Source organism: Nannobrachium achirus (genome assembly GCF_963921795.1).
Source record: "Nannobrachium achirus genome assembly, chromosome: 23".
NCBI lineage: Eukaryota > Metazoa > Chordata > Actinopteri > Myctophiformes > Myctophidae > Nannobrachium > Nannobrachium achirus.
The window spans coordinates 34,140,214-34,164,565 of NC_137830.1; the positions used below are offsets into that span (position 1 = coordinate 34,140,214).

The 24,352-nt window shown below is 43.3% G+C and overlaps 1 protein-coding gene across 1 annotated transcript in view; it reads right to left on the reverse strand.

Annotated features, from left to right (window-relative positions):
* The window catches only part of snd1 (staphylococcal nuclease and tudor domain containing 1), a 460,739-nt gene that overhangs the window by 101,571 nt on the left and 334,816 nt on the right, over positions 1 to 24,352 (reverse strand). Inside the window, exon 18 of the mRNA XM_080754108.1 lies at positions 10,719 to 10,860. Within this exon, the coding sequence (XP_080610234.1) occupies positions 10,719 to 10,860 (142 nt within the window). The remainder of the gene's footprint in view (positions 1 to 10,718; positions 10,861 to 24,352) is intronic.

Below are 24,352 nucleotides of genomic sequence, written 5' to 3' on the forward strand. Positions count from 1 at the left end.
ATTATTTATTCGGCATGCGAGCCGAATAATGTCTGAGATGTAGCATCTCAGACTCCCAAACTTAGAATAGGTTGTTGTCTTTGGATGTGATTTTTTCAACAATTGCTTGCTGTATTGATGTGGCGCCATAGGAGACATAGTTAAAAGAACAAGATGATGCGCACATCCTTTCCAAGTGCTGGTGCTGGGCTCAGGTTGACATGAGATTAAAGAATGGAGGTCCGCACACAGCTCAATGCTCCACAGTGTTTATTTAAAACCTGATGAAGGCCAGCTGATGGCCGAAACGTCGTCTAACTTTATGTTTTAAATAAACACTGTGGAGCATTGAGCTGTGTGCGGACCTCCATTCTTTAATGCCATAGGAGACATAACAGGCAAGCGCTGATCAAAAATAACGATTCTTCCACATTCTCTATTTGTGTAGACTTCTTACGAAGTAATGCAGATGTTTAACAGTAACTTTACTTCCAAATGGACCTGTAAGGGTCCATTCAGTTTCATTTTACATTGTCAGGAGTTAAAAATCGATAAGGGCCCATGTGGTCACCAACTCTCCATCAGTTAGGGTTGGGGACCTCCTGGAACCCTCTCAAGGACCACTGGGTGGTCCCCAGACCACAAGTTGAGGGGGGTGCGGGGCACACGTGTGTGCGTGTGGTCGCTCGGCCGGTGACAGACAATGTTAGCGGGTGATAAAACGTGGCGCGTCCCCGTTACGTCACTCCATCCTCAGAGGAGGAGCGGAGCTCTGCGGAAGAGGCTGAGGGCTGCAGATTTAGATCTACAGATTGTGGGGAGAAGATTGCTTCTGTTGCTTCTCTGCGACACCACGGGCCCTCCTGGAATAATGGTGTGCGTGTGTGCATGTATGCAGAGTGTGTATATACTGTACTGTACTGCACAGCATGTGCATGTATGCATGCATGCCTGTATGTACTGCACCATCGTTGTCGGGTGGAAACCTTCTATGTCCAAAACTTCTTTTGTTATTTAAAATAGTGAAAATAGCCGATCTAGAAGCACACAGTGTGCTTGTACTGTAGAGGTGCTATTTTCACTGGTTTTGTGCGACAGTCTTGTATGATAAAGCAGGGCTTTACTTAACGAAAAAGAAAAAAACATACACATTTGAAACTTGGGAGTGCTTTCTGCCCGACGGTGACGGTATGCATGTACTGTATATACTGTTATCTTATCTGGTACCACATCAATACAGCATGGACTTGTGGACAAAATGTTATCCAACGACATACTCCAAGTTTTGTATCTGAGAGGCTCAATCTCATCAAGTGGTGGTCCGTGGCTCAAATGACGGATAAATAATGGACCGTGATATGAAAAGGGTTGAAAACCTACTGGTCTAATAGCCTACACACCAATCTGCTGGTTGATCTACTGAAGATGCAGGAGATGAGGGTCCGCGGACAAATACTGTACACTATCAGTTTAAGAACAACTGGTGTAATTATGAAAGGGCCAGTCTCAGTCTCTCATCACACAGATGAGAGTGGGCCTACATAAGACACGAATTGTGGAGGCACAACAGGTGGTAGCCAGACTGAATCGTGAGGGAGACATTAAAGGAGCTATAGTCAACTTTTTCTTGAAAAACGGATGCTAAAATAAAAATAATGTTTCGAAAATATTTTATAAAAAAATAGGCTTTATATATGTGTTTCAATTCAAAAATGACCACAAAAAGCGTAAAATAATGATAAAATAATCATTTTGGCCATTGTCGGGCCGACACTTTGTTTACATCCTAGTCCGAATAGACTAGAATGTAAACCTTTATCAATTCCCCAATTCTTAAATCCTGTGTTGAGTGTCAAAAAAGAAGAAACACACTCCTCCAAAATATGTTAAGAAGCAATTAACCAGTCTGCTTGAAAAGGATGCATTACAACAGCAGCTAGTTGACAGTGCAGACACACACTTGCCTTCCTTTGATGCATTGACGAGGGGCCGTCAACTACTTATTATTAGCATCAGCTGGACACAGACGCTCACAAACCTTCCCTCTGCAGTGCTCTAAAAGTCTAATTTCTCTACAAAAGCCCTTGAATGTGATTGAAAATGATCAAGGATTACTGTGGTTATGGTACTGTAAGATTACGTTTCATATCGCACTCACCATGCCTGTAACTTTCACCAGTCCCCCAAAAAATATTTGGGGTTGGTTGGCGACAGACAGAACCAGTGTTGATTTCGTCGACTAAAACTATGACGAAAAATGTTTGTCGACTGTGTTTTTTCACTGACGAAAACTAAATAAAAACAAAATAAAAACTAAGCTGTGTTGACTAAAACTAAGACTAAATATATTGACAATTTCGTCAACAAAATAAAAACTAGACTAAAACTTTAGGGAGGGACTAGTGGAGGAGAAAGTAATTTGGTTGCTCTCAGGTGTTGTGTGCTGAAAATAGCCGATCTACAAGCTCACAACGCGTCGCGCTGCGACACGTTGTGAGCTTGTAGATCGGCTATTTTCAGCACGCAACCAAGTATAAAATCAGCCATTACGATGCCATCAAGGCCTGACAAAATAAATTTTAGTTGACTAAATCAACTGTAGATTTAGTCGCCTAAAATCTTATATTCAGTCGACTAAAACTAGACAACAACTTTTCAGGTGACTAAATAATGACTGAAACTGCTCTACTGTATTTATGCAGGTTTTTCCACAGTGAGCGGGCCAGGGTCAACCGCTCTCCACGCTGGTAAGTGATTAGATTGTCACACTGCTGGTTATTCTCTGCCTCAGACTGGCAGGACGCAAGGCCAAATTAATTAATTATGTCATTAAGGCAAACAAGAAAAAAAAAAAAGGCCAGACTAAACTCAATTTCATGGGTGATGCCAAAGTGGACTTTGCACCAGGGGTGCAAATGTGTATTTGATTAAACGAGCACCCCATCAATCATGTCGGAGGTAGGCTTTTTTTTTTTTTTTTACCCCACACAATATATCGTCTGTCAGATGGAAACCTCACTTTTCAGGATTTGGATTCTCTTTGTGCCACATTTTGAGCTTGTGGATCAGCTGCTTTGGAGTGTCACTGATAGCCTGATTATGGATCCCACTGGAGAAGATGGACGGAAACGGTATATAGCGCTCATTTTCACCAGCGTCGGCAGGTTAGCTACTCACCAGCGTCGGCAGGTTAGCTACTCACCAGCGTCGGCAGGTTAGCATTTCACCAGGTTAGCATTCAATGGATTCCCCATTGATGATGTCACAAGACTATGGATTTCTGAACTTCCCACAGCTATCCTAAGAGACTTGGACCGAGTAGATTTTTTTCTTTTTTTTTTTGCAATTTTATTATGAACATTATATGAAGATAGGTTGAGAAGTGGTGAAGTAATCCTAACCCATTTAGAACGGGTACACATTATTGTGTAACATTATTGTATGCTTTAACTATTGAAAAATAGCAGATATACAAGCTCACAGCTGCAAGCTTGTAGATCTGCTATTTTTGAAAAATCGTGAAAATTTGAATTTTGACCTGATTCTATAAGTGTCTTTTGAATCCTTCTAAGGGTTTTTGAAAATACTATGTTTCTATTTCAGCAATCTGGCTATAGCCATCGTCAAAGAAAAGGTCCTTTTCACTTAACTGGAGCTCAGTTAGTCTGTTCTTGAGAGACTACTATGTCAGAGGTTCTCAAACCTTTTCATGTGAAGGACCCCCAAAATTATATTTATTTGGCCACGGACCCCCATCTCAAAATATTTAGTTCCAGGGACCACCCAGAAGCAAAATTTTAGTTACAAACGTTCGCTTTGAAAATACATAATATATTCAAAGATTTGCACAAATTTTCACAACCTTTTCAAAAATAGCCGATCTACAAGCTCACAGCGCGGCACTCGGTGCCGTGCTGTGAGCTTGTATATCTGCTATTTTTCAATAGTTAAAGCATAAAATAATGATACACAATAATGTGTACCCGTTCTAAATGGGTTAACATTTTAGACCCTGGTGTTGGGTAGAACTCTCTCCCCCTGCCCCAGTGATGAGTGGCATGGCTGCTACTTTGACTGGATTTTTTGGGAGTTGCTCAATGATGCCAGGTAGGAGTTCACTCAACATGTCAACAAGTCAGACCCAACCCGCTATCCGTCATCAGAACTGATCATGTTCTGCCTGACGCACCGAGATTGTTCCCGACAACCGAACTGATAACCGTTAAATTAAATGTAAGCCGAGTCAATTTGAATTAAGATTCAATTCCGACATTAATTTACTGGGTAGCCTAAATCATTTTGGGAAATAATAGAAGTATTCTCTTCCAACATATCCATGTTCTTATTTAGCTATTGTAGGCATATTTGGATTTTTTTTTTCATGCTGACCATATCATAGTTTTTTTTTATATCACTAATTTTTAGGATCTCGAAGAAGGCTATGATACAATCATGCAGGAGTGACGTGTGTGTGTGTGTGTGTGTGTGTGTGTGTGTGTGTGTGTGTGTGTGTGTGTGTGTGTGTGTGTGTGTGTGTGTGTGTGTGTGTTTATGTGTTTAGCTGAGACTACTTAAGATCAAATAACTAAACGATTCAAAGTCTTGATTATAACGTAGACTTCCGCAGCGTGAATTACATCTGGTGTGAACCAAAAACCGCCCAGCGACGAGAACGGTTAACAGCATTGAGCATCTGGCATCGATAATTTGTTTAGCGCCCATTAAAAATTCACCAGCCATCTTGTTCTTCTTTGATTACCAAACTAATAACATCTTATGATTCCTGTAAAGAGATGTCATAAAACAAACTGCTAACTGGTTGACGTGATATGAGAATAATATTACGTTTGGGGGATTACTATCGTAATGTAGGGGATCTAATCCTGGGTTTTGGGGGGGTCTTCTTAGAGATGCAGTGCAATGATTCCCCCCTTCCCCCCAAAACATGATTATCAGGTATTATGATTATACTTGGAGGAAGATTTTTTCCAAAAAAGTGTACAGAAAGAGTTAAAATTAGGTTTTTATGTGGCCACACCCACCAGTTCATTAAGTATGCCTGGTTGTCATGGTGGGTGGTGACCCAGCCTGAAGTTAGCCACACCCACAGAGTTGGGTGAATGGTAAAAGGGGAGGGGATGATTATATGATGTCACTCTATCTGTGTTTTTGGATCGGCACTTTTGACCCACAAGGTGTCAGCCTCCAGGAAGAAACCCCAAACACAAAGTGAATAGACAATTGCTCATAACAACCACACCAGGGCGTCTAATGAAGTACTGTCAACCTCCAAGACACATGAAAACCAGATAAAGTACAAAACTATGGCACCGCCCCTTTAAGGCTACTACTTCCTTAGGTTTCATATGGTTAATTTAACTGGCTTTTCCAGTACACACACATCCTGTTGTGTTTGGGGAAAAAAACCCTGATGAGATGCTAAACAGAGACCTTCCAGCTGCGCTCGGTTCTCGTCACCCGCCATGTTTTCCATTAAAGTCGCAAGTCGGCCACAGAGCGTGAATTCTCTTTTCATTTGTAGTTTCAAGCTGAATGCAGCAGAGACGCATGACAAGAATGCTGGCAGCAGTGTTGTGAATGTGAATGTACGACGCAGCGTGGGAAGTACCTTTACTTATGCCGTTAAAACCGGGAAAAGCATCCGTGTCATTTGGGATTTTAGCTATACAGCAACACAAGCTTTTCAGACAACTCTTCATTATGAAATTTTCAACATTCTCTTTAAAGAATAGCAATTATAGGGCCACGGCACGTATGTGACCTTGTGGATCTGCCATTGTGTTCACTTTCACGTGACACTGTCATGGCCATCAAGTAGTACACAGGGTTTGAATATATCGTCGTTGTCGGGTGGACACCTTGTATGTCCAAAACTGTTCGTTTTGCATTTATCATTTTAGCGATGTTTTAAACTAGTGAAAACAGACGATCTACAAGCACACAACGCCTCGCGGTGCGAGGCGTTGTTTGCTTGTAGATCTGCTGTTTTCACTACTTTTGTGCGACGGCCTCTGATGAAGCAGGGCTTTACTTCGCGATAAAACTTGGGAGATACGAGGTTTCCACCCGACAACGACGATATGTGGGGGGGAAAAACAAACAAAACCAGGGAGATACAAGGTTTCTGCCTGACAAGTGTGACGTGCGTGCGTGCGTAGGTACACACAGCTTGATGGGAGGAGGAGCAGCCATGCGAAGACAGCAGGGATTGTTGGTTTTTCTAGGTGAAAACTTGTCTCTCCCCCCCAACCCACGTCACCCCATCCTTCCAGTGACAGACCGGGACGGTGTTGATTTATTCCTGTCATTCACTAGTAAAAACGAGCGGAACATTGTTCCCGTTGGCGGGGGGGTGGGGAGGGGTAGGGCAGTCTGCTCCGCAGAGATAATTGACATTCATAAAGTCAGTCTGGTGTAGAGAAAAGGCGACATTTCCAGCAGCCTCTGTACCTTTTGTGTGGGAGCGCCTTAGCGTGAGGGTGTTCCTGCACAATAGGATGTAAAACAAGAAAACGCTCTAAAAAAAAAGCACCAACCTGCGGACCGGGGCCCCGCTGCTGGCCCTTGAGGATGAAAAAGATTGGCAAAACAATACAACTTTAATGAGAATATAACGAGTAGAAAAAAGAATAAATAACAATAATAAATCAAATAAAAATTAAACTTGAACCCATTAAGATCCGGAAAGCATGTGTCATTTTAGATTTTAGCGCTATTTTGGAAGATAGAATACTTGTATTCATCCAACTACTAGTAAGACACCCCTAAAGGACGAGGTTGCGCCATGTCTTGGCCGTCTGGCCAGTGATGTATATCGGACCAGTTACCCATATATGGAGACCCCTGGGATCCATATATGGAGAAATGCTGTGAGACCCCAAACATGCTTACTCAGTCATGTGAAATCATACATACAATCCCCATAGTTCGTTCCATTGATCCGAGCCGGAAAACAATTGATAGAGTGATCATGACAAAATAAACACACACTAAAAATGCACGCTGTGCTCTTACAAATACCAGTAAGACTCACTTAATCGGGAGATAAGCGACTGTCAGTTCGGATACACAAACTTTGGAAGGCAATGGTAGCCAATCAGGAGGGAATATGGGAAATGGGGACAGATCCATGTTGATGAGATGACTTTAGAGATACTGTGTAGGGCTTTGTGTGATTTTAGGGCAAAATCTGTAGGAGCAGTGTCCAAAAATGTTTTTTTTTAAATCGGCCAGATGATGGCGCTAGATGGGACAGATGTGTTTTGATGACATGACTGTAGAGATACTGTGTACCGCTTTGCGTGATTTTAGGGCCAAATCTGTAGGAGCAGTGTCCAAAAATGTGTTCGGCCTAGAAGAGGGCCATGTGAGAAGGTTGTGGTTTGGCAGCCAAGGAGTGTGTGTGCAAAGTTTGGCATGGATCGGGGCAACGGCGGCGGAGATATGAGTAGGGCAAAAGTGTGACGTGTGACAGACAGACAGACAGACAGACAGACAGACAGCCGGTGTTACAAATATAAGGTTTCAGAGGGTTAAGCCACCGTGTTGTATGTGTCAAAGTCAAAACATCTCTTACGCTTTCAGATCTTTTTTTTTTATGTGACCAACATGGGGGTCGAACGCTTCTCGTGTCTTTCATGTTCAGCCAAAGCCGGTAGCGCTCTGCCCTTACTGTCCCACACACAGTCATTTGAGCCTTCTGCACTTGAGACTGGATGCTGCCCTCTTGGAATCGTTCCAGTGGATTTAATTGAATACAGCTGGCAGCCTTCACTTAACATTCATTTTATCCTCACGATATTTTTCCTTTTTTTTTGCATCTCACCACTGTTTAAATAAAGACCGCCCTCCTGCAATGCTGAACAGTTGCATATTGTGGTTGTCGGGCAGAAACCTCTTATCTCTGTGTTTTAACTGTGTAACCCTACTTGCTCATAGGGGCCTTTTCCACTGGCGAAGAAGCGGTTCTGGTTCTTTCTCCCGCCTATGGGATGAACCAGAGGTGTGCTTTTCCACCGAGAACCGGAGTTGGTTCCGAACCGTAAAAGTTGATTCCGAACGGGAACCACAAAATCCATGGTTCCTCCGGTTCAATCATGGTTCGCAAGAACGAACCAAGGTTCCGGGAAAGTTGAACCGGCACTGGTTCTGGAACCAAGGTTCTTTTAGTAGTGTCACAGAAAAGCATCAAATGTAGCAGATCTGACCGCAAGCTTGAACGTTCTGAGCTCGTAGATCAGCTAATTTTGAGTCTGAATCCAAACAGTTTTGGACATGATGAGGTTTCCATCCAACAGAGACGATGTCCTGTACAACCAGTAAGACTCCCTAATCGGGAGATAAGCGTCCGTCAGGTCGCAGCATGATTTGAGAGCAAAATGTGTAGGAGCAATTTCCAAAAAAAAGTGTTTGAAAAAATAGGCCTGATGGGACAGATCCATGTTGATGACATGAGTGTAGACATATTGTGTACCGATTTGCATGATTTTAGGGCAAAATCTGTAGGAGCAGTGTCCAAAAATGTTAAAAAAAATAAAAAAAAATAAAACGTCTTGATGGTGGAGCTATATGGGACAGATCCATGTTGAAGACATGAATGTAGAGCAAGTGTGTGCCAATTTGTGTGATTTTAGGTCAAAATTTGTAGGAGCAGTGTCCAAAAATGTGTTTTGCAAGAATCTGCCTCATGGTGAAGCTAGAAGAGGGCCATGTGAGATATGAGCAGGGCAAAAGTGTGACTTGTGAGGTGGCCGAGGTTTTGATAGTGACTGCGACCTGACAGTCACAACAACAGCACAACTGTACACGTCTGTTTGTGTACCTGTGAGCAGGGACGTAGACAACCGCCTGACACACACTCCTGTACACAACAACAAACACATGGGAATGGGCAATATATCGATATCAGACTAGACAGGCACGTGCACACATAGACATCCAAGGGGGCTTGAGCCCCTGCCCTTTTATCCGTCTGTAAAAAGTGCCCTCTCCAGACCATGAATGCAGTTTTTACTATGGTGAAAGAAATGCAAATGCCCCTCTTTACATGCCATACCTGAAGGCGGCATTCAAGGGAATTGCCTTGTCAAAACTCTCTTGAACTCGAATGTAGCATCTTATGTTGAAAGAATTGCCCTTTCTGTGTAAAAATCCATGCCGCTACACCACATCTCCAGTATTGACTTGATTATGCTCAGTTCAGTGTGGTTTATAACGCACTGAAAATAGCAGACGTCCAAGTTTGGAGGTCTGCTATTTTCAATATTCCCACCAAAGGCCCTTTTAGAGATTTCAGCCCCTGCCTCTCTAACATTCTCTGCACGTCCCTGAGACTAGATATTGTCACGGATTTTGGATCTCTTTATATCATGACACAACGTAAGAGTTGTTTCCCTGTTGTAAAAGCTGCTTTACAGTAGAATGATGTTATTTCTTCTATTCCAGCTTTTCTAGCTGTTCTATTATTTACCTTTACCCACACAATTATATAGGCATTTTTCAAAGGGAGATGAAACACTATGCTAGTTTTCGAGTTCACGTTCAAACTAAGCTAGGGCAGATTATGAACATGGCGGGCTGCATACGGCTGACCTCATCGTGCACAGTGTGCATAAGCGTGCAAGCAATACGGTTTCAGCTAATCAAATGAATAATGGCTCTGTTATGATTTAGCTGTGTCAATGGCTCATATCCATGGCTCTCTGGGCACACCTAAATCAAACACAGCCATAATTATTATTATTATTATTTTAGCTCTAGCTGAGTTAATTACTAGCCGGTCATGTTATGCTTTAATCTGTGTAGTTTGTTTTCCAATTCAGGCAATCAGCCTTTCGAATTATCACTATTGTGATATTTGATAATCCATTTATACAGGTACTTTTCAGGATTAAAATTCAAAAAAGTAAGAGATGGACAACCTCAAAACGTGTGCCGCTGTAGTATGATCAAGAGGGGCGTTAATTCACCCTTTGTCAGCCTTCTGGTTGGTCCCTGACTGACCAACCAGCAGGCTCTATCTGCCTTGTCCCGCCCTGGTTCCGCCTTTTTATGTTGAATTTGCTAAAACATCATTTTTGGAGAAATAAAAACATTTAAAAACATGCTGAGTCACTATACTGCCACTGAGCAGCTCCATTTTACTGAAACCAAGTTTGAAATTAGAATTGAACACACCGAATAACAATACGAAGAATTACAATGGTAATGGATAGAGTGTCCCACCGAGTGTCCCACCAAGACACAGCAACCAATGGGTGGGAAGAGGGGCAGGACAACGGGCGGTACTTGAAAAAGGGTGAATTGAGCTGCAGAGCCCAAGACCCTGATGCTAGATAGAAGAGTGTGGAGTTGGCATTGGCTTAATTTCTCAACTCAGATTCTTGTCAGCACCACTGCCCTAAACACGTACTGCTGTTGTTAGTAGGAACACACAAACACAGAAGCACCCAGGAGGAAATGGACTAAAGGTCTTTGCACACTGCCGCTCGTTTCGTATTTATTTTCGGACAAGGGTTGATTTTTTTTCCGATTTTCGCAGCTGTTGCACTGAGTCCCTTGCTCTCTCTCTCTCTCTCTTTCCTCTCTCTCTCCCTGGCTTTTGGATTTCCAAAACGCAACGAAAACATGCAGTGCAGTGTGCAACCAGCTTAAGAAAGGGGAGGTGTGTGTGTGCGTGTGCGTGCGTGCGTGCGTGCGTGTGTGTGTCCGTCAGGTACCTGTCTCTACGTCCTGGGCATAGATGTGCATGCCGTCTGTGATCTCGGTGACGTAGACAGGTTTGTAGTTGGCAACGCGTTCTTTTTCCTCCGGCAACTGAACTGTCCCCTCCACTGGTTTCTCCTCATAGTTGGCCCAGATCTGCAGTAAACACACACACACACACACACAGGTCAGTGGACATTGGAATAACAGGACAGCACAGTATGTCAGGTGTAAGTTTCAGTACATGTGGGAATATCCCCAGGAATATAGCCTGTAACACTGAGCATAAACACAGGACACCTAAAGTAAAACAATGGTTGATTGATTAGTTAACAGTGCAAGTAGTACAGCCAAGGGTTTATGATTAATAAAGGATAAAACAAAAAGCCCCCGGGAGCACTCAATTCATAGGCAAGTCATACAATACATATAGGTGAAAAAAAGTCTGTAGCATCAAAAGGGTAGATTTACAGAGAAAGGGGTGGGACGGGGGGGTTGGGGGGGGGCAGAGGATGCTACTACTGACGTGTTCAAAGGTGTTAAACTATGGGTTCTATGTTAAGGTCAGGCATTCTTTAAAGCTATACTATGTAACTTTTTTAATAAAACAAATCTTAAAATTGTCCCAACTATTAAATCGCTAAAGTTTTAGAACACCCACTCCGTTAATTTCAGCCCGAAAAGCCTTTTCTTTATATGTGTTCTACTGAGCCCGTGTGGCCGTGACAGGGACTGTTTTCCCCGGCAAAATTACGTCATCTGCATCATTCCGTATATGTGTCTCCCAGATGATACACTACCGGCCAATCACAGCGCGGATCATAAACGACCGGCCCATAACAGCGTGTCTTGCCGTCTTCTCAGGAAGTAGCTTGTCTCAACAACAGTGTTTACACTGGTGAGGAGCCATAGCATGTTAAACCCGATCCCCTGGTCACAGAGGAACGTGATACGACTCTATGGATTCATCTCGGCGTGGCGGCTCCAGGTGAAAACGGCTGAAAAAAGCAGACGCGACCACGTTTTTTGTAAAATACGTACAATACCGCTACTGACCAGTAGTTGAGCAACTTCCAGAGTATAACTTTAAAGGTAGGGTAAGTGATTTTAATTTAATTAAAATAATAATTGTGTGTGTATGTGTATATATATATATATATATATATATATATATATATATATATATATATATATATATATATATATATATATATATACACACACACATCGTCTCTACAGATCCACCTGCGTTTCAGATTTGTGGATCTGCTACTTTTGATGCCTTTGTGCCACGCTGTAGTAATAGTGTAGTATGTAGTTACTGTAGTATGTAGTTACTGTATTATGTAGTTACTGTAGTATGTAGTTACGAAATAAAAACCCACAAAAGGTTAAAATATGGAGAGGTTTCTGCCCAACAACAGCAACATTATAAAACCTGCACTTTTCAATTATTCGATTAATCAGAAAGAAAAAAAAAGTTAAATAGTAGAATAATTGCTACGGAACTAATCGATGCGGTGGTAGCTCTACTACGCTTTAGTCTGCTCCTTCAGCCCTGCTGAACGAACATGAAGCGTGCAATCAGTGTTACATCGATACGACTGTATCGCCCTTTTAATCCACCCACATGACCAGAGCCAAATGTCAGCACGCTGGGAAAATTAAAAGGTCAAGACCCGCATCCGTTTCCCATCAAGTGCCGCAATTAAAAAAAAAAGAAGCCCGACGCATCACAAAAGGTCAAGGCTAGCGGCGTCGTCGTCGAGCATCATCACACGCAGAAAAACCCAGGGGGGAGAAGCTGAACTGGCAGCATGGTTTTACACGCTGACTGCATGCTGGAAATACATACATGCATACGCACATACAACCAGTGGTGGATGAAAATACTTAAGTATCAATACTGCTGTTCAAAAAATATTAACCCATTTAGAACGGGTACACATTATTGTGTATCATTATTTTATGCTTTAACTATTGAAAAATAGCAGATATACAAGCTCACAGCGGGGCACCGAGTGCCACGCTGCGAGCTTGTAGATCTGCTATTTTTTTGAAAAATTCTATAAGTCTCTAAGTAAGATTCTATAAGTGTCTTTTGAATCATTCTAAGATTTTTTGAAAAACTGTTTCTATGTCAGCAATCTGGCCAGCCATCGTCAAAGAAAAGGTCCTTTTTCACTTAACTGGAGCTCAGTTAGTCTGTTCTTGAGAGAGTACTATGTCAGTGGTGCTCAAACCTTTTCATTTGATGGACCCCCAAAATGATATGTATTTGGCCACGGACCCACATCTCAAAATATTTAGTTCCAGGGACCACCCCAGAAGTAACATTTTAGTTACAAACGTTCGCTTTGAAAATACATATATTCAAAGATTTGCACACTTGTTCTGACTTTTTCCAAAATAGCAGATCTACAAGCTCGCAGCGAGGCACTCTGTGCCGCGCTGTGAGCTTGTATATCCGCTATTTTTCACTGGTTAAAGCAGTCAATAATTCTATGCAAAAAAAGTTAGACCAAGGTACTCTTGAGGTATTTTAGGGCTAATGCATGGCAAGAAATTTTAAAAAATGCACCTACGCGTTGCGGCACAATGCCTTCTTCAGGGCTTTTTAACTGTCCTTTAAGAGTGCCGTGGTCTAACTTTTTTTGCATCAATTGTGTCACCTGGCTACCAAAGAGCACCTTGTGTGGGAGATTTTTATGCTACAGCCGAACAAATACGCTCCTTACTCTGTGTTTTCTACTGCTGTTCAAAGTCAAAGTCCGTTATTCATAATCAACTTGAGTAAAAAGCACAAAACGTGGGCATCAAAATAATACTTCAAGGACCAAAAGCACTCAATATGCAGAATGTCCAGTTTTACGTTTTTTTAAGTTTCGAAATGTATAATTTGTGTTGTGTTGCAAGCTTGTATATTTGCCATTTTCAAATAGCTGAAGGGCTGAAATGGTTTCGCATGCATGATTTGTAATAATCAACAACATAACAATGACCAAAAGTTTTCCTCCTCTGAGATGTAATGTAGAAGTAAAAGTAGAAGTACTGAAAATGGTAAATACTCCATTTAAGTTAACTCATTCTGTGCCAGCGCCCTCTAGGGGCCAAGGAATGCCAGGGTATCTCTCATAGGCGAGCGCTTTAGCTTCCAGGACCTCACCTTCCAGGACCTCACGTGCTCACGTTCATGCACGTCATGGAAATGTCCCGGATGATAATGCTAACAGAATGGCTATTCCCATTTTGTCATCTAAAAGATCATTTTTGGGCGATTTCGCCGTAAATAAACCTCGCGCCGCTTCCCTAAAGACACAATCCAGAGATATAAGCCTTCAAAGATGTGGTCTTTCATTGGATTAGGCGGAGATTGGCGATTTCGTTCGCAAATAACGGCCGGCCGGGAGGTTGCTAGCTTTCGGCTAGTAGCTAGAAAAATCAGGCCAGGCTTCAAAAGGCCTCTTATCATTTTATTCATTTAATTAAAAAAAGCCGGACTACTTCGGGATCGGCACACTCGTGTACTCATCGGAAGCGGCGCCGAACATTGGGTGAACATTGGGGAGCTCAAAAAATTATTTTAAACCATTTTTAATGGAATATATCGTCGGACAGAGTAGAATGGCTAACTGGCTAGCGGCTAGCGAGCCAGGACCACCCACGACTCTACAAGCAGCTCGGGGTAAGTGAATTAATAAAAAAAAAATTGTATTGGATTGAAATAAAGCCGAACTAGTTCGGGATCGGCACAGAATGAGTTAAAAAGAAGAAGAAAAAAAACACCCCATAATCGTACAGTACTTGAGTAAATCTACTACGTTACTTTACACCAGGGGTCCTCAATAGGCGGACCGCGGGGCACCTCCGACCGGACCGCGGCACATTACTGAGAAATCTCCGCACAGTTGTATCGGACTGACTGTGTGTGATGTGCGTTTGTGTGTGTGTGTGTGCGTGGGCGTGTGTATGTGCTCATTCGCTCAAACACATACACAGGCTCACAAGACACACCCCTCCGCCAATTTGCAAGCCCACAAAGCGTCGCAAATGCAACGTGCTGTGGGCTTGCAGATCAAAGGTTTTCCTTCCCTCCGACGTCTGCTCTGCAGTCTGCAGCTGCTCCCCCCTCCCCTCCCCTCCCCTCTCCACACACTCATGCCGCTCGCTGCATGAAAAAAGTTGCTAAAACCTCTTGGAAACCATTGCTCCCACTGGATTAATAACTTAGAGATCTTCTACCTTTGGCTGTTCAATTGGAGAGGACAACAGCAACACATTAAAATCCACGATGTAAGGCTCCAACTGCTTACATAGACGAGAAATGGTGGCGATGCGTGACCATGCGTCTTTAACAATGTGATGTGTCGTCGCATATTATTGCCAGCTATCCTAGGCTGTGTTAGATTAATAACTATGACTCGTTGACCGTGATTTGACCGGTCATTTGACATAGTCAACCAGCACAGTCTGGCTTGTGCAGTACGTGTGTCAACTGAATGTCAAGTAATCCTCTCCCCCTCACGCTAAGTTCCACTTTATTTTCCATTCTGAACGACAAGCCTAATATTGGTATTGCATTTAGGCTCTTTAGTTTCCAATAATTAAACTATAAGCCAGTGTTTATTGCTACACAATAAATGGTAAATAATGTAGCCTACTCTACATGCATAAATAATTATCCATCCATCCATCCATTCATCTTCAACCGCTTATCCGGCATCGGGTAGCAGGGGTAACAGTTCCAACTGAGATTTCCAAAGTTCCTTAATAATAATAATAATAATTAAAATAAACAATTCTAATGATTATAATAAACATACATACATACAGTACATACTGTATAAATGTATCCGCCTTATTTCGCCTTCGCCTTTTTTTCGGACCCGGACCCGTTTCAAAAAAATATTTCTGGACCTTCAAGATTTGTATTTGAGGACCCCTGCTTTACACCACTGAATACAACGACCGTCCAATTATCTGTATGAGTCAACCGGATGTCATGCATAACAGGAGAGTGTCAGAAAAAGTGACACACACACACACACACACACACACACACACACACACACACACACACACACACACACACACACACACACACACACACACACACACACACACACACACACACACACACACACACACACACACACACACACACACACACACACACACACACACACACACACACACACACACACGCTAAACATCCCTTTATAAATACACATTAAAAAACACCCCATTGCTTCCGACAGCCAACAAACCTTTTCCCAGCTGTGTGTGTGTGTGTGTGTGTGTGTGTGTGTGTGTGTGTGTGTGTGTGTGTGTGTGTGTGTGTGTGTGTGTGTAAGCAGGTCATATCCTGCATCAAGGTTGGTTTCTCCGAGCGAGGGCAGGAGACTCATTAGGGGGGAGTGCTTTGCCTCGGGCCACATATCAAACAGTACACAGTGCCTGGCCTCTATGTGTGTGTGTGTGTGTGTGTGTGTGTGTGTGTGTGTGTGTGTGTGTGTGTGTGTGTGTGTGTGTGTGTGTGTGTGTGTGTGTGTTTACTAGCAGTACTATACTTGTGAGGGCCAATCATCCCCCCAAGTACAGTAGAATTTGAGAAATGTATATATATATATATGTGAACAAAAAACAAACACAAAACTAGGAAGAAAATATTCAATAGAAACGTGTGTTTATATTTGCTTGTGTGCACACAACACGTTTACAGAAAGCAAAGCATGCAATTTAAGGCGTCACATATGCTACACTCGATAGGATGCGTTTGTATGCAGCTTACAGTGCATCAAGTTCGGTCAGTGCACGCACAAGCACAAGTGCGAGCACACACACACACGCGCACACACACAATATAGTCAGTATGAAAGCTAGGTAATGAACTCCAAGGAGAGAGGCATTGAAGGGCAAAGGTCGGCGAACAGGCATGGGCATATTGCAACTTGCCAGTGTAGAAGCTGTTAGCAGTGGTACTCAACCCCGGTACTCGAGTCAGATACTCCTGGTCAAAATATCACTCACATACTGTACGAGTGAAAGTAGGGGTGGGCGATATGGTGATAATTATCGTTGAGACGATACAATGTCTCCACTATATGCCTTTTCAGAGGTATCGTATATATCATATATCATGATACAATTGAATTCAGAATTCAATTAAACCTGCATTTTGGTCAAACTTTAAAATGTCAAGGTATCCACTTAACTCTGACAGTATACAAATGAAACCAAATGGTTTCATTTGTATACTGTCAGAGTTACATACTTGTAAAGTTCAATTTAGACCTCCCAAAAGGAACCCAGAGTTTAGTTTTTGTCAAGTAACTTGAAAAATAACCATAAAAACCAACGTGAAAAAGAATCGCGATAAAATCGTGTATCGTGATACAGCTTGGAAAAATAGTGTGATATTGTATTTTTCCATATTGCCCACCCCTACCACTACTGGTCAAATATTACTCACATACTGTACAAGTGAAAGTGTCTCAGTCCAATTTGTACTCGAAACAGTGCTTCTTTTTGTGCCAAGAACCCCTACAGTAATATGTATTTGGCTGCAGAACATCTGACAATGTGTGCCAGGGACAACCAGAACAGCGTTTCTCAAACGTTCACATTTCAAGGTCTCCCCTCAACTCTGACAGGGCACACATGTGTCTACTCTGTCAGAGTTACAGCCTTGTATGGGTCAATTTAGACGCCCGTTATCCTTTTTCTGAGTTTTGAAATTGATGTTATCCTAGATAAAGTACTATGTTCTATCCGTCGGTCTTTCAATGTTATATGAGATACATAAAGTGGTTCCTGTGTAAATAACTCATTTTAGTTGACCTTGCACCAGTGATTTGTACTGTCATGAAACTGTACTCTTTTCTATTGCAAACTGCTAATAAACTCTTCAATCAATCAAAAAAAACCTGAACCACTGCCTGAGAAGAGAAGATTTGTGTAAAATAAAAATGTATCTTTTCACACAAAATAGCAGATGTCCAAGCTCACAGCACGACATGAAGTGACACACTGTGAGCTTGTACATCTGCTTTTTTGAGAACAACTGTTCTAAACCAATGTTCTAAATCCTAACTTAAAAAAAAAATAATAATAACTAACACCACCAACAACAACAAACAATCAATAGGTGCGCTGATAAGAGACTATCCAAGTGAATTGATCCACGCACACACACACACACACACACACACACACACACACACACACTAAATGGCTGGACTGAAAGTCATACGTATCCAATAATGCAAAATACTCGAGTACAGATACTCTATTTGGGGTTTGGAAGCATTAGTACTTCGGAGTGAGGGAGGGAGAGAGGGAGGAAGAGAGAGCAGAGAGAGAGAGAGAGAGAGAGAGAGAGAGCGAGAGAGGACATGCCTTGTATTTCTTTAAAATAGCGTAGTGATAATAATGTTGGCCAATTAGGTTGGAGCTAATTATTTAACTGCATGATATCACAGAGCTAATTAGGTTAGAAAGTAGTTTCAATAACAGCCCAGCCACCCGCCTCTTCTCATCTCTGCAGTGTAGCGCTATAGCGTTAGCGCTACGCTAATTATACCTAGGGAGGTTTTTTTCCCCCACCTCTTTCTCTTTTTTTTTTATACGTCTTTTTCAGTATGTTAACATTTCAATTACCTCTCAGAGGTGTGCGAGTAAGCGAGACATTTAGAGCAGCTATTCCACTACAGGAGGTGCATGTGTGCATGTAGCAGGACGTTTAAGCCCCATTTAGACGTAGTTGTGCGACACCCGCGTGCAACTAATTTTTTTTTTTTTTTTTTTCAGACTACAAGAACGTAAGTGAGCCGTGCGTGCCGTGTAATGGATTTCACAGGTTCCGGGGTTTGTTTCATAGGCTACGTACGGAGAGAGTTCAGATAAGGTTGCTGTCAGGGTAAAAACTCTCATCTCCATATATATTTTTTTTTATTTTTTTATTAATGCCCTACTTGATCACACTACAGCGTCAAACTAAAGCATCAAAAGTAGCAACTTGAGACCAGTCCACACCAATGATTCGCAACGCCACTCCTTGCAACTACTGCACTTCGCAAAATGACAGTTGCAAGGAGTTGTGCTGATGGCCTTTCAAGATACTCAGGATAGTACATACCTGTCAAACTACTTATCCCCCCCCCCCCCCCCCCCCCAACATTCGTGCTAAACATGCTGCCACCAAAATGTGGAATAACCTACCAAAAGACATACCCTCACAGTATTTAAGATACTCAGAGAGAGAGAGAGAGAGAGAGAGAGCACACATACCCGCCAAACTACTTCTCCAAAGTGAGTGACACCCACATCTGGTAAAAGGGAAAATATGCATTCTAGCACTCGGACACCATAATGTGGAATACCCAGACATCATCCATCCATCTGAAGCACTGTCTTTTTTTCTTTTCAAAACTGGCCTGAAAAAGTATCTGTCAAAAAAAAACTACAAGTGGAGATAGATATAAAAACCCCTTGAAATGAGGGGTCATGCGATGCTGCCGTTTTCCCCCTTCTCCTCTGTAAATAAAGCTAATTGTTGATGGCATGCATTATAATGTGTAAATAGTCTATGCTCTGTTGACGAAATCAATAGTACTTTGTGTTATGCTTTCAGCCAAAGTGTTTTACTGTACCTCCGTGCCGTTTACATGTTTGACTAATGAAGTATTCAATCAATCAAAGTCGAAGTATAACTATACTAGTAAGATGCCTAAGGGCGACAGGCCTTGGCCGTCTGGCCAGTGATGTATATGGGACCAGTTACCCATAGATACCCCTGGCAGCCATATGTGGAGATCCATGTACTGTATATGGATATGCTGTGAGACCCAAAACATGCTTACTCAGTTATTCGTTATGTGAAAGTCCTATTATGTCTATGACATCTGACATCACACATACATCCCTTTTATACCCATATATGGAGATCCCTGCTGTAGAACCAGCCACACAGATGTGGTCTGTCTTCCTCCATATAAGGGCATTCCCATATGAAGTCCTGTTAGATATGGGCTTAATATTGATGACATCAGGGACCTCCATATATGGGCATAACATTAATTATGTTAGTGTGGTTTCCCTGACATCACAGTGATGTCGGAGCGTGATGTCAGAGCGGCAAACCCATAGACCGCGAAAAAGTGTACACGGACGGAGACATTATGTGCCATTTCTCATACTAAACTACAACCTTCCAGGGGCGTCAATTGGGTATGGCAGGGGTATGCAGCTGCCATACCCTTGGTCCAGGGGGGAACATAAAAGTTACTTTTAAATATAAATCCATGGATGTCTCTTTGTCTATCTGTGCTGGTTATTATGTTGTTAAATTACAGTAAAATAACTACAAATGCAACATTTTATAAAATGGTCACTTTAACAAGGTATTCTAATGATATTCTCAACACTTGTATTCTCCTCATCTTGACAAAATGGTACAGGTGCACTTCATTATAGTTAACTAGAAGCTGGGCCGCCCTTTGGGCGGCCCAGCGTCTAGTCGGCGACCTGGCCAACTCGGGAACGATGTAAATAGGGAATGAATCCCCCGCCCTTTAATGCAAACCCCATTATACCTGTTGTCATAGAACCCGTTTTGACCATCTGTTTGCCTGTGTCCATTTATGCCCATATATGGAGATATCTGTATCTGTCTGTCTGTCGGCGTCCATTTTATGTCCATATATGGAGATCACTGCAGATATAGTTCTGGGTCCATTTTATGCCCATATGCCCATATATGGAGATATCTGTCTATTTGTGTCCATTTTATGCCCATATATGGAGATCTCTGTATCTGTCCGTCTGTGTCCCTTTATGCCCGTATATGGAGATATCTGTTTATCTGCGTCCATTTTATGCCCATATATGAGATCTCTGTCGCTTTTTGTTTGTTTCTTCTTTAAGCAGAATACACAGCCTGCTTAAATCTGCATCTTTCAAGTCATCCTCCCAAGTCCCACGCTTTGTCGCTTGTCTTATGTTTGTTTTTGTCTCTTTTATTTTCTTTTTTGGAGCGGACCCCATGAATGCCCCATCCTTTAATGCAAACCCCAATATACCTGTTGTCATAGGACCCGTTTTGACCATCTGTTAGCCTTTGTCCCCACCCTTTAATGCAAACCCCAATATACCTGTTGTCATAGGACCCGTTTTGACCATCTGTTTGCCTTTGTCCCCTTATGCCCATATATGGAGATCTCTGCACACACAGTACCGGTTGCGGAAAACTCTGATGTCAGACATCAGCTCCGCATTCGGGGATTCATTTTATGCCTATATCTGGAGAAAGCGTGTGCCGGTGGGAAGAACGGTTCTCGAGATTCACATACATACATACACATTCACAGAGATTTTTTGTTGACTCATGTGGCGTACGTGATGTCACAGCCTTTTATGAAGTGATGTCACAATGAGTCAGCGCTTGCGCCGATTTCCTCCGGAACAGCCCGATGTCAATAATCAGCTCCGCATAAGGAGATTCCGAACGTTTTGCGCCGGTTTCGGAAAACCGCGAGTCGGGTCGGGTCGAGGCCCTGCACTGCACTCCGCGCGGCGGCGGGGAACGCGCGTGCCGAATCTGAAGCCGGTGGGATGAACGGTTCTCGAGATACGTGGATTACAAACAAACAAACAGACAGACAGACAGAGATTTGTCGCATTTATAGATAGATTGTGGCACGTTTACTAAAGCCTATGCCAAGTTTAGCTGCACCTGAACAACCGTTCCGGCTGCCATATCCAGCCAAAGAAACCGTAGAAACGGGGGGAAAAATGTAATGTACTTCTTAAAATAAATGTATCATGCCTGTTGCTTAGGTATGGCAACATACCTTAGCAAGGCGTGTAAGACACCAGTCATGTTGCCATACCTTAGCTTTTTCTGAACTGACACCACTGCAACCTTCCAGCAGCAGTGTGATGATTACGGGAGCTGTTTGACTTGAGCAGGTACATGGGTGCCAGCCAGGCAGGCTAAACCCGCTAGCCGCTACTCGAGTAAGGGGGAGGGAGGGAGGGGACCTTTATTAGACGAGAAACGAGTGACACCTCCGCGGATCCTTGCCGTGCCCTGCCCATCAGCCCGAACAAAAGACGGGGTCACACCAACCAATTACATTCAATTATTCATCCCCGCCGAAGCTAAATAAAGAAACGGGGGGTTGGCGTTGGGGAAGGGGATGGGGAAAGAAGGGTAGGAAAAGAAAAAAAGAAAGAAAAAAAGAGAGGAAACCGAGGTAGAATTGTGGCGATTGAGGGGAGGGCGACTCAGGGTTAATGGGGACCAACAAAAAGCCCAGCAGGAGCGACACGGTTTGTGTCTTTCTGGCTGTAGCCACACACACACACACACACACACACACACACACACACACACACACACACACACACACACACACACACACACACACACACACACACACACACACACACACACACACACACACACACACACACACACACACACACACACACACACACACACACACACACACACACACACACACACAGCGCCTCAGGTAATATACATTCTACTCACAATGCAGCTCAACGGGGCGTTTAATCAAACCTGCAGCACCAATCAGGGCTGACACAGATTAACGTGTCACCATTCATTACCAGGGTGGGCATCACTACGAGGGGTCTCTGGGTAATGGGGGGGTGGGGTGGGGGGGGTTGGTCGACAGGCTGATATGCCGGGGCCAGCTGACCTCCGACCTCCAGCGGTGTGGTGCCCGTGGGCACAGTGACACAAACACACATAGATGTTACGTGCGTGTGTGCGTGCGTGCACGCGAACACACACACACAATCTCCCATCTCTTCACATCATGTATGTTACGGTTACTGGATGTGGCCATAGGCACAGTCACACTGCTGCTGGCTGTGACAAGAGGTACACACACACACACACACACACACACACACACACACACACACACACACACACACACACACACACACACACACACGCACGCGGATGACGACCTTCCTTGAGCATCCAACCATCCCTGTTTGTTCCACTTGAGTGCAGGTATGTGACACACTGCCACAGAGCAGTGTGTGTGTGTGTGTGTGTGTGTGTGTGTGTGTGTGTGTGTGTGTGTGTCAGACAGACAGACAACTGCCAAGATACTTTGGACTGACCTTCACTACTTGAATGAATGACCACACACACACACACACACACACACACACACACACACACACACACACACACACACACACACACACACACACACACACACACACACACACACACACACACACACACACACACACACACACACACACACACACACACACACACAGTCTCGGGCCTATTCATCTCTTCATCATCTTGATAACAAAGCAGCAACTCATTCGTAGCTAAACAAAACAAAAAAGAAAATGTTGCGTTCCAGCACGTTGCGATGCGACATGTTGTGAGCTTGTAGATCTGCCATTTCCACTATTTTTTTACTTAAATATATGAACATTTTTCAATGTGGAAACGATTATGACGATTATGAAGAAAAAAAATCGCGATTATGTCAAATAATCGCGATTATGTCAAATAATTGCAACTAGACGATTATGTAATAATTGTGACAGCCCTCGCGGTGGGGTAAGAAGCCCAGAGGGATGAATGTACTGGAGCAGTACTTCTTGGCTGGCTGGTTGGAGTGAATTCCCCAGCCTGGCAGACTGGGGAGGCTTGCAGATGGAGGTGCGACTCTCGGGGAGCCAGGCATAGGGGAGCGCAGTGGGGGCCACGGAGAGGCTCGATCGCCGCTGGCTGTTTTTTTGGCTGCCTACCTCCCACCGATTGGATGCTAAGTCTAGACAGGCTCCACCCAGGGACATGCTGGGCCCCTGATTCAGCCCGGGAAAAAAGAGTTGAAGAGGCCCTCATTGCTATAGAGAGAGATCTCTCTCTATAGCGCTGCCGTTACTCAGAGATTTGCCATTTCAGATCATGAAAAGTGACAAGCCAGTGGGCCAATTACATGGGCGATATTTCGTCGTCGTCGGGTAGAAACCTTGTATGTCCAAAACCGTTTGTTTTGTATTTATCATTTTTAAAAATGATTTAAACTAGTGAAAATAGCCGATCTACAAGCACACAACGCCTCGCACCGCGAGGCGTTGTGTGCTTGTAGATCTGCTGTTTTCACTACTTTTGTGCAAACAGTTAAATTTTTTCCTAATGGCCGGCCTGGACCGGCCGGGAATGAACCGGCCGTTTCGGGAGTTGTCCCGCTTTTCCCAATGGCCAGCACGTCCCTGGCTCCACCGTCAAAGCTACATTGACAAATTTGCCCTAATGTGCGCACACACAGGCAGGCACCAGGGTTTCCGCTAGGCATTTTTGGGGCCGGCCACCTTGGCCGGCAGGATTATATTTTACCGGCCAATCAATTAATTTATCGGCCATATTATAATGAACGTCGTCACATACGCGTTTGCAGATGAGATACTGTATGTGCGTGTGCATGGTGCACCCAACTGATAATTACACCATTTTATGTTAGCGCTGGGCTTCCTTAATTCCTCTTTATCACAGATGCAATTGCAATCTGTTCCTGAGTTAACAAAATAATATCCTAACTATCTACTTATGTAGTAGTATAAAGAAGTGAATAGGTTA